Here is a 16,269-nt window from a genome sequence, read left to right as displayed (position 1 = left end):
TGCATCCCAGTTTTAGGAATCTAGGAAAATTCCAGCATCTACACCATCCACCTTGTCCTGGGTCTCCTCATTATTTACAACAAAAACACTATTTACTCACAATTATTATTGAACTTACTTATTTTGTTTGAAGATAGATGAGTATGATGACCAAAAGTAAACTTAACCCTTTTAAAAGATAAAAAAAGTAAAATCATTCACAACTGATATTGCAACAATGGAAAATGTTTGCCTAAGATATAGGGCAAAGTTTTCTTAAATATTTTTAAATTATTGTTTCAAGAAACCTTTTGGCTGAATATAGAGCAGCATGTCTTTAAAAGAAAACTATTAAGCACTTTCAATGAAAGTGTTTATTGATAGAGTAGCAATGAGGAAGCAGGATTATGCGAGTTCCAGAATGTATACCACAAAGAGATTTAAAAATTTTAAATCACATAACAGTAGGGTGCCCTTGGCATTGTTCATGTTAAATAGTGAAAATGAGTGTATCAATTCCAATAATCCCCCTATTTACAGTGTTCCACTATTGACACACCAACAAACTTGATTTCTGTGTCTCCAATTTTTTTTTCTCAGTCTGTTTGATGCAGCAGCTTAGTAGGTACCGAGAGCCATGGCTGCATTGAATTGAGGCACCTCGACACTAATAATGGCATGAAGAGGAAGACGAATAAGATATTCTTAGTTTTAGATGGATATATTTCCTTCTATCCTTTTGATGCCTCAAATGCCATTCTTAAACAAGACACCAATAGTACAAGCACTTGGGCAACAGACAATAAACTCACGTTAAATGCTGAAAAAACTGAAGCTATCACAACGGGATCTCCCTCTCTCCTTAAATTTATCCCAGGACCTCCAACCTTATCCTAATCAATACTTCTATTTCATTTCATACATCAGTCAAAAATCTTGGAGTCATTTTTGATTAAACTTTATCCTGGAAACCACACATTGCCCAAATTTCCCGTCCAACCATATCTACCCTGAAGCAATTCAACAGAGTCCATTATCGCCTTCCACTTAAACCCGTTAACTCTTAGTTTCCTCTCTTGTTTACCTCCACTTTGACTATGGCTGCCCGGTATATGGTGGCTTCTTGGGTGGTCTCGAATTAAACTTAAATGTCTTATGAATTGCACAGTATGATTTAATTTCAGGATCATCAGAGATCCGCACATAACCCAGTATTACGCCAAGCTGAAGTGGCTCTATCCATCCTTTCGATGCCAGTGTTTCCTAGCTTCCATTCTATTCCAAGTACCTAGTACTCAATGCTCCTCCTATATCCTAGAAAACCTGCAATTTAAATTCTAAATCCAATTCCGTTCTACTAGGTCTCGTTTATCTGACATCTACCCTCTACCTCACCAAACTGCTGTGTTTGATAAATCATTTTTACCCGAACTGCATATCACTGGAACTCAATTATATTTAATTACCTTTTACTTCACCAATCTAATCCAATATTATAATAGTACAGATGTAACTACCTTTTTGTTTTGGTGTTTTATATATTTTGTCAGTTAGTTTTTTAATTTTTTTAAATCTAAAATTAAAAATTAATTATATACAATTTTAGTATAAGTTATTGTTAAGTGTGGCCTCACTATTTTTGGCAAATATATGTTGTAAAATTAAAATTACCTAATAGTTGTTCTAAAGGGACCTAGTCCCAGAATAATGAACTATTTTTCATTTCATTTCATCTATCTCTATAGTTCATTGTCAGCTATGTTCATAAATCTTAATACTATTTTCAATCAGACATAAAGACAAAATAGTATAAATAATTTATAAAAATAAAAAGTTTAAAAAGATAACAAACCATTCTTAAAAAGTATATATTTACAAGTAACATTTAAAATTAATAACATTTATAAAAACATTTTACAGTTTCAAATTTACAATGTAATGAAATACCATTCCTACTTAGTTGCAAAAATGCATCACAGGTTATGCAACAATATTTGAAAAGATTTTAACAGCCGATTTTGTTTCAGTACTGGCCCATTTGGCCTTATCAGAAAGGTACAAATCGAGGCGAAATTTGGAAGCAATGATGCTACCAGCCATTGTCCGACAAATACTTCGGTCCAATTCAGACATGATAAGATGCTTTTCTTTGATACTTGCTCGTGACCATAAGGCTTCAACGGCCCGAGAACCAAACTTATCCTGAGCCAGATCTTTGTAATGCCCCTAAAATTAAATAAAAAATACCATGAGACGACCATAAGATATAAAAAAATCAAATGATTCTAAAAATTATTTTCTTACTTTAAATTTGTGTATGATTCTATCTCTACTCTTTTCACCAATCGTCTTTGAAGAAACATAAGCATCCATAATATAAGAGCCTTTGGGATCCAAGAAGATTTCTTTTAATTTCTTGGTATCAACAGACAAAAGATTTTCAACAACCTACAAACAGGTTTTCATTATGCATACAACAAATTAATGATAAAAATATTTTGATATTGGATTCTGTTTGCAACAATTGGAGAACAATAGGTTAGTGCCTAAATGAAAAACAGAAATATTTCTTCTTCTCAATAATTCCATTTTCTTACTTAGGTTTATAACTAATTTTTTGAAAATATAATAAAAAGAAAATGAGATTGCTTTCTTACAGAAATTGGTTTCTTGAACTGGAATAAGGTCTGTAAAAGAAGTGAGCCATTTTTATTAACAGAGTCACCGGAAGGAAACAGTAATTTGAGCACAAGCTCACCGCAACTGCTGTGCTCGGCTTTCAGTGCTTCTTTCAAACCCTACAATCAAGCATAACATCAATAATTTACAAGGCTCAATTATTCCAGAATAAATAAATTACATTTTTCTTATTGATTAATAAATTAAAAATATGTTATATCATACTTTGAGAAATTCCCCTTCGTTTGACTTAAGGCGGATGCAAGCTTTTGCTAATTCAAGGAGGACTCCTACATGGCCAGCACTCATGATTTCTTCAAAATGAGGAATCAATTCTGAATTGATCAATTTGAGCTGGAATGAAAGTTTATTTTTATTCAATGAATCATATTGTTGTTTCTAGTTATCTAATATCTAGCTATCTATAACCTATCAATGTGAGTAAATTTGAGGGATTGATCAATTCACACTGCTTGGGGTCCACAACATGATCCACATCAAACAGTACAAACCTCAATCATGAAAATCGGTCACACCAACAAATGCACAAGGGTAATCCCGTAAGCTTGAGGTTAAACATGTTTATTAAGTCTACAGTGATCTGTGTGGATCCTTGTAATTTTCCCTAGAGAACTCTTATCCAGCCTAAACAGTATATCACTTCGGCTCCTGCAGGGTTCGTCTAGAAACAGCTTAGATTGTACCTGTTTTTTATTTAGCCAGTAACGCTTGGTTTTCAAGCGATAAGCCGCCTTTATATTGCTTCTTGAAGAGCTTAGGGCTATGCCACACAAGTACATACAATAATCATAATAATTTTTTCAGTATAATGTAGATAAAAATTATCAATCTATTAATTAAACAGTATTTTTTAAAATTTAATTTAAGTACTGAGCATGCCTTAAAATTAAATAAAGCACTCGGTCAAAAACACTGAGACAGAAAAAATTAAAACTTTCACAATGCTAAAATGTTTGTTAATTACAATGTTTTGTCTCAAATTAGGAGTAACTTACCATAATTTAATATCAACTTTATTCTTTTAAAGATACAAATTCCCTTAAAAGACTCAAAAATATATGAAATCAGCCCTTAAGAATTCAGTGAAACCAATAAATATCAGATGCTATATTTTACGGCTCAGTGTCTGTTAATTTTTATATCTAACACTGCAACCTTAATAATGACAGATTTGACATCCATGAGTTTTGATTATTTGCTAATGAAAAAATGTAAAAGAATTCCAGATTTGCGAATCGGACTATTTGTGTATAAGAAAATATAAAATTATAAGTTTAAATAACTCCAAGTAGAGTACCATGTATCAACTTTCATTAAAAATTAAAAAAAAAAAACTCTGTTTAAATCAAATAGATGTTTTCATCTTTCTTGGTGATCATAAAACGTAAAACCGTCCTTTTTACACAGGAAGGTAGACTCCACATTGTGGACATACAAAATCCCATGATTTCCCTGCAACATAATCCTCCGGAATGTTGAGGGATTAATTGACGGTACCGTGGTTTATGAATTTATAATTTGTAATGGAGCGACAACCCTAAATCACTTTTGAAATAATTGAAGAGGAGACTTAAGATAGTTAAATCGAGCAATATTTAAAAATTGCCTGAAATTGGAAAACGGCTAGAAATTTTATTAAATTAAACTTAAAAAGTTATTTTGTTTTCAAACATTATTTAAAATTTCAAACTTTAAAGAAAGGTAAATAAGATAGTGAAGGAAATAAAAAAAATCATAAGAACTAGAACGGTGGCTAATATTATATTTAAAGCTTATGTTTTGAACTTCCTTGCAGATTTTAGGTATGAAAGTAGATTTCTTTACGAGTTTCTGGACTACCTGTGCATTTATTATGAGACTATCCTATATCTTTTTTTTTTTTTTTTTTTTTCAGAAAATTGTAAGTATAAAATTTTATTAAAAAAATCATTGACCAAGCAATAATGAAATATAATTATATATCACCTCGGAGAGATCTTGGCAAGAGGATATGAGTTTCTGAACGCATATAAAGGAATTTTTGTTGCATGAGAGCAAAGTAAGGCGGCCAAGAAACAAGATACTTAGAATCTGAGTATACCTCTTTCCGGTGGAAACTTCAACCATAGATTCCAGAATTCTAGAACAAAAAAATAATTGGAAATTAAATTTATGGAGAAAAAAGAAAATACATTCAATAATATAATACAGTAAACTTCTCTTAACAGACAATTTTATTAAGGTCTCATACAAGAAATAAATTTAATGTATTTGAGGACCTCCAATGCAGATGTGAACACCACTTTTATTCCCCACAATTAAAAATAGCATAGAAACTATTTATTTATGTATACAGTGCGATAATAAATAGAAATAAGTAAATTAGAAATAATTTTTCTGCTTTTTTTTTTTTTATTTTCAGACAGTGAATACCTACAGTAAATTATGTATTTTATGAATGTATTTTAATTATGTATTAATTAAAAATTAAAAAAGAAATTATATTAATTAAAAATTAAGTTTTATGTCGAATTACTCAGAAATAAAAATTATTTAGAAATATTTCTTATTAAAATAAATTAAAATGGAACACATGTTAGTAAGACTGACAAAAGGGTGTAAGAATATATATAATATAATCCTAAATGCAAAGTCCTAATACAAGGAGAGGTATCAGAAGCCTTTCAAGTCAGAACAGGTCTGAGAGATAAGGAGATGGATCCTCACCAATGCTGTTCGTGCTAGTCCTAGAGAAAGTGATTAGAAAAAGAGCATTACACGAAAATGGCGGGATGCACGTCGGAATGAAACATAAGGTTCTGGCATACACAGGCATCATTGCAGTCCTAAGAATTAACTAAGATGACATGGAAAGACTAAAAGAGAAGCAGAGGAAATCGGCTTGCAAGTAAATAAAGATAAAACAAAATATATGATTGTAAGCCGAAAAATTCACCCTACAACATGGTCTCCATGGACAGAAAATCGTTTCCAATCGTGTGAAATAACTCAGCTTCACAATAACATCAACGGACTGAGATAGACCAACTTATAACAAGCACGAACACACGAGTCTTTATCTCTCTGTCAAAAATACTGAAATCCCAAAAAATCTCTAAAAATATAAAACTAAGGATGTACAATGGTGTGATAAAGCCAGCTTTCATATATTACTGGAGCGATCTGGGATCAGAGCCTTAACACATGAAGGAGAACTAACAATGAAATGCTTACAGGGACTGGTCAATCAATAGCTCACAGTATGAAGGCAAGGAGGTTAAGATGGGCGGGACATGTGGCTCAAAGCAATCCATCAGGACGTCTCTACACAACAATGAACGCCAATACAGCAGGCAAGAGACCATGTCGGAGGCCAAAAGCCAAATGGATAGACAGAATCAATAAAGCTTCGTGCATAAAACTGGAAAGCAGTAGCCCAAGATAGGCAGGCATGGAGAAATCTGGTTTGGGCGGCCAAAGATCTACGAGTTCTGTTGAGCCAACTGATAAAAAACATGCTCATCTTTTTTAAATCTACGTACATTGTCAGATTTACACATTGGATTTACCAGCCAGCCCTCATCAGGCAATTATTACGGTCTTTACCATTCTTGACCAGCACTGGAAAGCGACAAGAAGGCAATTGGGCGCCACTGCGATATTAGACCCCCGAATTGCTGTTCTTGTTATAATTAATTATTAGCCATTAACTAACATACTAATCCTACCTGCCCCTTCAGGGATTAAAATTGGCTAGAGAAAAATACAAGTATATTAACCCTGTAAGCCAAATGTCTCAATTAGACCGTTTTTCCTCACTAATTTCAAAGTTCAGTTCAGTTTTCAGTAAAACAAAGAGCAGGCCCTGACCTAAACATACATAATTAAATAAATCATTCAATCTAGAAATTTCAGTAAATAATTCCAACAATTTACATATTTCTTTTGTTGAATGAATGAACCATTGCTGTTTTTTTTATTATTTTAGTCTCAAATTCCTCTTCGTTTTTTAAAAAAATGTTTCCAAGAAATATTTGATCTTAATTAGTTTGATTTTAAGTGTAATTTTTAGAGAACATGAAAATTTTGTGTTGAAAATAAAATATATATAGTCACTCAGAGTGTGGTGATACCTCTTAAGTCCTAAAAAATCTTTATAACATTTAAAAATAAAATAATCATTGCATCAGTCATTTCAGAAACAGTTCAAAACAAATTTCAAAATACAAATATTATAAACGCATCCTACAAAAATAATATTGATCCTATAAGGACCCCTTTAAAGTACCCAGGATATAACATTTATGAATCAAGAAGGAATCTGTTTCAATAACTGAATAACAGTTTAAGGATTAGAAGAACATATTTTAGGCTTTCTGGAACAATGCTTAGTACTATCTGGATTTTTGGATTTTTCCCGTTTTTATGCAGAGTTGAAGTGGCTTTATCCTTCCTACTGTCGCAAGTATTTCCTGGCATCCTTCATCTTCCAAGTCATCCAATCCTGCCGCCCTTCATACATCTCCGAGCTCCTTCAATTCAAATCCTCTATTCGTTCCCGGTCTTCAGATTTATACACAAGGGCTCACCGAACCGCTGCTTTCGATAGATCTTTCATTATCTGAGCCTCATCCTTATGGAACTCCATCCCTTCCAACATCCATCACTCCAATACCCTCCCTACCTTTAAATCCCACCTGTTCAATTATTTCTTATGCATTCAGACCTCATAATATTGTAAATTAACATAATTGTAAATATGTATGTTAACTATTATATCATTCTTAATTATTTTTACATCATTTTCTTTTCTCTTTTTATTTATTCTTTTTTTTTTTTTAATTTTCAACTGATAAAAGTGAGAAAGTAACCTATAAGTATTTTTTATAATGACTGTTTATATTTCTTTGTATTTTTTGTTGAAGTATCTCTGAGGCTCCTCAGCCCTCACCTATTGATTTCTCTATATTATTCTAAAGGGACTCGTCCCAGAATAAATAAAATATTATTATTATTATCTAAATAAAAAATCTTAAAAGTACCTTGTAGAAGCCATAGAATTAAACATCTTTTCAACATCCGTGTTCTCCAGTTTAACATCTTCAGAGACAAAACATTCTGTAAAAAGCCTTTTTACTATTTTCTGGGCTAGTTTAGGATTTGTTTTTGCAACTGATGCCAACAGGATTTGCATGAAACCTGATGCTAGCTCACTACTAGTCGCAACTAAAAACAATTATACATAATACATAAATATAAGATCTAATAAATATATAACAATGTATTGTTTTATAATAACAATAGAGGTATCCATGATTTTGAGTTAAATGTAAAAAGTTTTTTAACATGGTAAATGTTCTAAGTATAAGATTGTGGGCAGCTTAATTTAAAGTCCATGTTATATGTTAAATACAGTGGAGCTCCTAGCGGATTTTCTGGTCAACTTTATAACTTTTCTTTTAATTGATAAAAACTATATCTCACATACCTACAGCCATCCATATATTAAACTTAATTAAGACTAAATAATTTTACGCACATTTTATTATCATCACCAAATTTTTGTATTAAACTTTTCTATTTCACTTGTTTGTTATCTCTCTATCACTTATATTATTTATCACTGCTTTCATTTATACTTATTCATCTATGTTTTATTAACTTTCACATTTACTCTGTTTTGTTTTTTGTTTTTTTGTAAACTTTTACTTCACATGTTACTATTAATTTAATTCACTTTTCATGTGAGACATGGAAAGTCACCAAACAGGTAGTAGACATTCATAAGCATAAGTCTCATAAAGACACTCAGAGTATATTGGTAGCCAGAAACTATTTACAAAGTAATTGTAGCGAGAGGGAGCAAGCGGTTATACCACAACTCACCAGAGCGCTGCATCTCGAGTCTCACCGAAGCTCTCAAATTTATAAATTACTTCATTTTGTAAAAAACACATTGCCATTTTTATATATTAATAATGTCTGTACCTAACACTTAGCAATATCTATACAATGAATAATAAATTATACCAAAACAATGCACGAACCTATCTCAAGAAGACATGTACCGACCACTTCTCAGTCACAGCCGCATGGACTAGGCCTATAAATAAGGGACTATAAATCCCCCAATTTGATCTTTGATCCATTTCCTTAACTGGGTCTAGTCATGGCACTGGTGCTGTACACACTGCTTGAGATAGAAAAGTTCATTGCCAATCTATACTCGCTAAAGTTGTTTTTCTGAACGCACACCCAAGACGATGGCTAATCTCCTCTCCTTCTCTCCAGCAATCTTAGTCTGTCCGCTTCATCTCGGCAACTAAGATTGTAACCTAATCCTTAACGGTTACACTGGTCCGTCCGCTTCATCTCGGCAACCAGTGTAATTTCCCGTCTCTCCCCGGCTCTAGTCCGTCCGCTTCATCTCGGCAACTAAGATTGTAACCTAATCCTTAACGGTTACACTGGTCCGTCCGCTTCATCTCGGCAACTAAGATTGTAACCTAATCCTTAACGGTTACACTGGTCTGTCTGCTTCATCTCGGCAACTAGAACTGTTACTCTACCTCAGACTCTCTCACCTAGATCTCCTCTACCTGCGTCAGTGTCCAGAGCTCATCCTCTGGCACGGCCATTCCTAACTTACTAATGAATACGCCTTGTCGTGGGCCTTCTGTAAAGTGGATATCAAGCTGGAGAAACCGCCTAAGACTTAGACAATCCCGACATAATAAAGCTTTTAAAATGGAAATGTCTAGAATACATTCTCAGAAAAAATCATGATAATCTAACTTGACAGCACATTGTATGGAATCCCCAGACACATCAAAGGCAGGGTTGGCTGAGAAAGACCTGGAAGCGAACCGTGGAACATGAGGTGGAAAAAGCAGATCAGATACAGTCTGGATTAAAAGAACTTTTAATGAGGTGTAGATAGTTGACCGTAGATTAATGATTGGAGAAGTTTGGAAAACCTGAGTTTCAGGTCTTCATCAGGTCGAAACGTCGGCATAAAATAAATAAATATGGTTTTGTTTATTTATGTTGTTCTTTGCTGACCGCACCCCCCGACAAACTTCTCCAATAATTAAAGAACTTTTAAATGACAGAGACAGATGGTGGAACTTTGAGGCAGCTCTATGTCCCACCTAAGCAATTTCAGAATTTAACCAATAATTTTGAACAATATAATTACAAGGTAAATTTTACTGTATTCAAAATAAATAATGATTGGCCATATTAGAGGTGCTTGAAGGCCAATTGGAGACCTTTAGCCTAGATGTTGATGGCATAATAAATATTTTGATGGAAACATGAGTATACTTACAATTGAAGGTAGGCCAATTCAATATTCTCAAAGCAAGATTATCAACAGTTTCAGGAGACAATGGCTTATTGGATTCGTTTCCGGAACATTCTTCTAGACAACATCTCCCAATCTGATTGGCATATGGATCTTCCATAAATTCTTCAAGATTATTGAAAATAAACAGTGATACCCTCTTCACATATTCACAATACTTTGATTCTTCAGTTGATTGTCCTTTTTCCTGAAATATTTCAATATTAAAATGAGCCAATATTAAATAAATATTAAAATGTAGAAAACAAAATTGTAATCAAAGTAAAATTAACAATGCCCAACAACTGTCTATAAAGCACTGAGGGGCAGATGCTAGAAGAGACCTCTCATACTTGACCAATTCATTCTTCTTATGGAAATGCCGAAAACTCAAAAAAACAGTCCATCAGGAATTAAAATTGGTTTTATAGGCCCCATGGCAACAATGTAGTCTCTTTAAAATGCTATTACTTCTCATTAGGGATCCTTAAACATTGTTCCACCAAGAATAAGATAGGCACAATCATTACTTTTTTCAACATTCTCTGATAAGATTTCCGACATGAACAGGCATGAAACCGACTTTCAAACCAATAATTCCATGAAGACAGATCCAACTAATTTAGTAAAGAAAATAAAGAGAAGTTGGTCAGAGACATGGTCAGCGAAGAGAACACTAATTATAAGAAACAATTTTTTTATTTGTGCCAATGATTCATAAATAATATATCATAGTTTAAAAAAAAATTAAGAGGTACATGGTTTTGCCCAGCAGTCAAACCGACCCACAGAGTTCTTTGTAAAATGCCTTGGGGTTTAGATTTTTAGAGTCTGGACCATCTCCCTTCTCCTACTCCAGTCTATATCCTGCCTCCTTAATACTCTCTTCTCAGGAAATGCGCAGTTTTCCTCTTGGCCCTCTTCCCTCCACAAGAGTCTCATACGTCTTCCTTGCAATTCTTTCCTGGTCCATCCTAGGGAGGTTTCTTAACCACCTTAGCTTGTCCTCCACCTCTAGGATGCACTCAGCCGGTTTAACTCAGAGGCTAGTCCTTATGGTGCTGTCCCGCAATCTATCTCGTTGTGTCCTTCCTTCCACCTTGTGAAGATAATGCATCTCCATGGATTGGATCTGACTCTTGTGTTTCGAGGTGAGGGTCCACAATTCGGAAGAGTAGGAAAGAATAGGGAGGAATGTCAATTTATAGATCACCATTTCAGTTTTTCTCATCACTTATCTTTTACCCATGAAAACCCTTTGAAGCAAACTAAATACTCTTCCAGCTGAACCGATTCTCTGAGAAACTTCCTCATCAATGTAGCCGCTTTGGTTTAGATGAGCACCTAGATATTTGAAACTATCGACCTGCTCTAGTCTTTCTCCGTTTGCTCAGATCACCCTCATTATCCTTCGGTGTTTCTTCCCTATCCTCATACATTTGGTCATTTCTAGGTTAATTTCCATGTTTATCATGGCCACTACTTCTTGAAGAACATTAATGTTGTATTGGAGGTCTCGGTCATTAGAATTAGATAGGATTAACACTAAACATACCATAACGGGTCAAATGACCCATTTTGAACTTTTCCATTGAAAATGCATGTATAATTTTATTGTGTTTGCACATTTGACTTCATGACTTTTTCTAAGTAATTAATGTACAGTTATAAAAATATTTTTGTTTTGTTTTGTTTTGTTTATTCTGAGTAATCCTTGTTGTATACCGATATCTACCACAACAGGTCATTTGACCCGGAGAGAATTTTTTTGTTTTATGAGATTATCTAGTCATATTTGTAGTCAGTAAGTTGCACATTCTTCCAAAGACTGTTGCGTAAAGTAGTTCAACGAAAATAGCTCAGAATAATTTCAAGAAAATATCAAATTTTAGATTGAAAATAGCTTTTTAGTGTAAGAAAAAGTGGCAAAAATTGAAAGTCTTGGTAAGTACCTAGCTTATATTTTATTTTTATAGCTATAGTAATACAGATCATTTTTTACCCAGAAAAATGTCGAAGCAAACAAGACAGTACAAGTTCTTAGAAGATATAAATAATATTGGCGAAGAGTTTTCAGAAATTAGTGAAGATGAATTTTCTGAAAATGAAGATATATTGGTTGCAAATAAAAATGAGTTTGATTCTACAGATACTGACGATGAAGAGGAAAATATTGTGAATGTATGCAGTGGCCGAAAAAGAATAAGATTACTCTCAAGTTCGGAAGAAAGTAGTAGAAATAAATGAACAAAATGTTGCGAATGATGGATCTGTTTGGCAACAAATGCAAGTAGGTGGCACACCTGGAAGAGCACAAGTTTTTATTTTTTGCTTTTGTAATAGAAATGCTCAACATTGTATTTTGTTTAATTATAATAAATTTAATTTATATTTTTATTTCCTTCCTAACATCCATATTTCATACATTCAAGCATGAAACATTAAGTCAGGTCATTTGACCCGCTATGGTAGAAATAGGTATATATTAAGTCTTGGTATGATTAGTGTTAATAGGATCCAATCACCTCCTGAAAACTATTCCTCATATTCTAACCTTATTCCTAAACAACAATTCAATACAATTCCATCCATACGTTACAAACCTTGGTGTCACAATAGACCAAACTCTCTCCTGGAAAAAACACGTCTATAATATTTCCAATCGTACCTTCTCCACTCTGAAACATTTAAATTATCTTCGCCACCTACTTCCCTAAATATTTTCTTACTTCTCTCCTCTACCAAATTATCCAATCCTGCCGTCCATCGTACATCTCTGATATCCTTCAATTTAAATCCTCAGTGCATTCCCCCAATACCCGCTCATGGCCTTCAGACTTATATGTAAGAGCCCATCAAACCGCAGCCTTTGTAAGATCTTTCCTCATCCCTATGGAATTCTATTCCTTCTTTCATTCGTAGTTCTAATAACCTTCCAACCTTCAAATCCCATATCTTCGACCACCTTCTGTCTACCAAATTCCGGAAGAATAACAATTGAAAGTTTCAAACAAGGTTTATATATTTTCTGTACTTTATGTCTCAGATTTTTGTTTATTCTTGTAAATCGAATGAATTGATGTAATTATTTCATCTTTCACTGTTTTCAATCTACTACCATCTAATTCCACGATTATCAATAAATTTTTTTTTTTTTACTATTCAATTATCAGTTATCAATTTTTTATCATATATGATTCAATTCAATATTTTGGATTATTCCAAATTTGTTTGTATACTATTCCTTTTCAATTTTATGTTTCTCTAAATGTGGTTGTTATCTCTTTTGTTCTATAGCCCTGATGAAGACCTGAAACTCAGGTCGAAACGTCGGCATAAAATAAATAAATGGTTCTTTGCTGGCCGCACCCCCGGTCAAACTTCTCCAATAATTATTATTACTATGAAGAGCAGCAGGCTCAAGCAACAACCTTGACGAATACCTGATCTCGAATTTCTGTGATATGTGGTTCCTTGTTCTAACCACATTCCTGGTTTTATTAAAAAGACCCATCACTGCCAAGGTCGTCCCTCAATCAATGCCTCTATCTGACAGTGCCTGCTCTATGTCTTCTTTCCTCACTTTTTCGAAAGTCTTTTGAAGTTCCACAAAGCAAACCGAAAGTTGTTATTCTTTTCGACAGTTTTCTCCATTATTTGTTGCATTATCAAGATGAGATCTTGCATGCTTCGTTGTGCTCTGAAACCGTATTGTTCTTCTCCGAGCTTACTATCGACCACTATTCTTATTCTTGTCTCCAGTATTCTAGAGAACACTTTACTGGATATACTGAGAAGGGACGATGGTTGCCACACTCTCAATTGTCCCCTTTCAAATAAATGAGAATGATCACTGCAACTTTCCAGACCTTACGAATTCTCTTTTCTTTCCAAATGAGATTCAAAAAATGAGGAACATCTCTTGGCCTTTACTGTATTTTTATGTATGTACTGTATGTATTTGATCATTTTGAGAGTAATTTTGTCAAGACCTGCTGCTTTACCCTGTTTAACTTTGTTGATAGCTTCTTTAAGTTCTTCTTTACTGATGTAGTCATCTTCGACCCAAACCTCCTCTACATCATCATATTTGTAACAAGTTAAAAAAGAATATTTTTCCTGCACTATCTTATATCCAGGGGAAAAAAAGAACCAATGTATTATTTTGTAGGGGATAATAAGGACCAGTCAGTGGTCAACTCACTATATGAAAAATTGCCAATATACCTTACATTTCATAGTTTGATAAGAAAGAGATTGATTGCAATGTATAACAATAAATTCAAATCTCACAAATTCCGCTTTGGGAATGAGATCAATACTACCAATACTAAAACAATGCCAGATATCTACTGATGAAATTGACAAAGTTTTCCTGAAAAAGGAAATTCATTAACTATGATAAATCGTCCATCCACTTCCCCATCTAATCTCTCAGGCAATTTTTAATTAATATTCAACTTAATTCAAGCATATTCTGAAACTAAATAAAATGCAAACAACATATTAAAAATAAACATATTCATGTTAGGTGTTTCAACTTACCCGAAATTTGGCGGCACAAACTTTTATCAATGTTTGTAATACATGACTAGCATAGCTGTCAGTGGACAGAATGCGAAGATCAGAAAATGAAGAAATAAATTTAAATAAATTATCATCATTCGAAAATGGTAAAAGCTTCTCAATAACTCGAGAAACAAACTGATTTGAAGAAAGGTGTACTTCTTGGTCTTCCGTCTGCTTCAGAGCATTATTAGCAAAAGTAACTACAAACAAAAAATTTCTGTCAGGGAACAATTGGGACAGCTATAAATAAAAAAATGACGAACTTACCTTTTTCTTCTTCTGTTTCAAATTCTTCCATTTTCATTTCATATATCTTTAAAAAATATTGATATATGTCTTCCTCCACGTGAGTACCTCGACCATAATATCCTTTCCGTCCGTATTTCCTCGCTTGACCTAAAACACTCTTCTTTTTTTTACGTTTTCGAGATTTCGTATCCATCTTCAATTAGTTAAACGTAAACAATAAAAGTTCAATTCACTTATTACAGCAATCAGATCATAAATAACATTTGAATTCAGAAGGTTACAGCCTAAAGCCAAAAAACATCAAAGAGGTAGCAATATCGAAGTATTTTGCACTAATCTTCAAACAGAGCCGAAGTTGAATTTTGATCGTTATAGCATACCTTTCCTACAGCAATAAATTGCTCGAATTATATATATAAAGCCGCGCGTCGATTTCTATAAAAAATTAAGGCCCAAACATTTTCACCGTAAATTTGTAAATATTAATACCAGATATATTTTGTCTTAAGATGAAATGTGTTGGACGGTGTTATTAAACTTCAAAAGGGCATTGCTGGTTAAAAGTTCAAGCCTGGTTCCCAGGAGCACCCAGTAAAGAGGTTGGATGATGCAAGTTGCGCAATCAAAATTTTAGACATTTTTCAAGTGTTATCGATTATTGAAGTGAGCCCCACATTAATAAAAGGTTCAGATTTTGGGGAACTTTCAAACCTGGGAACAACAAAGAACAAAGTATTTTTTTTTTTCGTACCCAACAATAAGAACAAAGTAATGGATCCATTTTTTATTCTATAATAAATGAGGAAAAATACAATTTTCGAGAGAGTGATACATGTGTCATCGCCCTCAGAAGGGAGATGGATACATGTGTTGGGGCACACTACTGCAGTGGACGGGGGACAAGCGAATTTTTTGTTATTCGATGTTTGGATTCTACTTACATTGAGGTAAGTTTCCAGTTTTGAGAAGTTTAATTTGTTTTTCTTGTTCCATTTCAAAGGTTCAGAAGAGAGAAAAAATAATTGTAAATAGGGTACTGCGCAACCAATGGTGTAGTCGTAAATTTTCCAGTGTGGGAACACCTACTATCTTTTGAGAATTAAATAACATCGGGTGATCATGTTACTTTTCCTTACTATAGGCTCTATGTTACTTTTACGTCAAATAGACCCAATTTCTCTGGCCTGTTCGTTGACACCTAGGATTCCCACGCAAGGTACATAATTGAAATTCCAGGGTATTGGACCATACAAAATCCGTATTTGTTTGCTTCTCATAACTAAACAGATTCACTTTCGGGGTCTATTTGAAAAGCCTACTTTGAAGCCACATACAATTAACCCATTCCTAAAACAAATTTTCATGTTGCAACTGCAGTAAAGCTCTCACATTCCGATGTCCATAATAAATGTCCTATCTCTCAGCACATTTAACAATCTCAGCCGAAT

The 16,269-nt window shown here is 33.6% G+C and overlaps 1 protein-coding gene across 1 annotated transcript; it reads right to left on the bottom strand.

Moving 5' to 3' along the window:
- Positions 1-1,831: 1,831 nt before the first annotated feature.
- On the bottom strand, positions 1,832-15,124 carry LOC106686204 (nucleolar protein 9). The gene is made up of 9 exons (XM_014429384.3): positions 14,840-15,124; positions 14,549-14,772; positions 9,989-10,211; positions 7,701-7,884; positions 4,645-4,798; positions 2,884-3,012; positions 2,637-2,777; positions 2,284-2,427; positions 1,832-2,205 (listed from the first exon to the last, which is right to left on the bottom strand). The coding sequence occupies exons 1-9, from the start codon at positions 15,012-15,014 to the stop codon at positions 1,960-1,962; spliced, it is 1,620 nt and encodes a 539-aa protein (XP_014284870.1). The 5' UTR covers positions 15,015-15,124; the 3' UTR covers positions 1,832-1,959.
- Between the last annotated feature and the right edge of the window lie 1,145 nt (positions 15,125-16,269).

The sequence above is a fragment of the Halyomorpha halys genome, unplaced genomic scaffold (assembly GCF_000696795.3).
Source record: "Halyomorpha halys isolate HHAL.00 unplaced genomic scaffold, Hhal_1.1 Scaffold797.1, whole genome shotgun sequence".
Taxonomy (NCBI): domain Eukaryota; kingdom Metazoa; phylum Arthropoda; class Insecta; order Hemiptera; family Pentatomidae; genus Halyomorpha; species Halyomorpha halys.
This window is presented reverse-complemented; position numbering and strand designations above follow the sequence as displayed.

Coding starts and splice junctions, on each gene's coding strand:
- LOC106686204 (XM_014429384.3), bottom strand. CDS start 15,014: ATGGATACGAAATCTCGAAAACGTAAAAAAAAGAAGAGTGTTTTAGGT. Junction 2,778..2,883: donor ACGAAGGGGAATTTCTCAAA/GTATGATATAAC, acceptor GCTTGATTGTAG/GGTTTGAAAGAAGCACTGAA. Junction 2,206..2,283: donor GAATCATACACAAATTTAAA/GTAAGAAAATAA, acceptor ATTTAATTTTAG/GGGCATTACAAAGATCTGGC.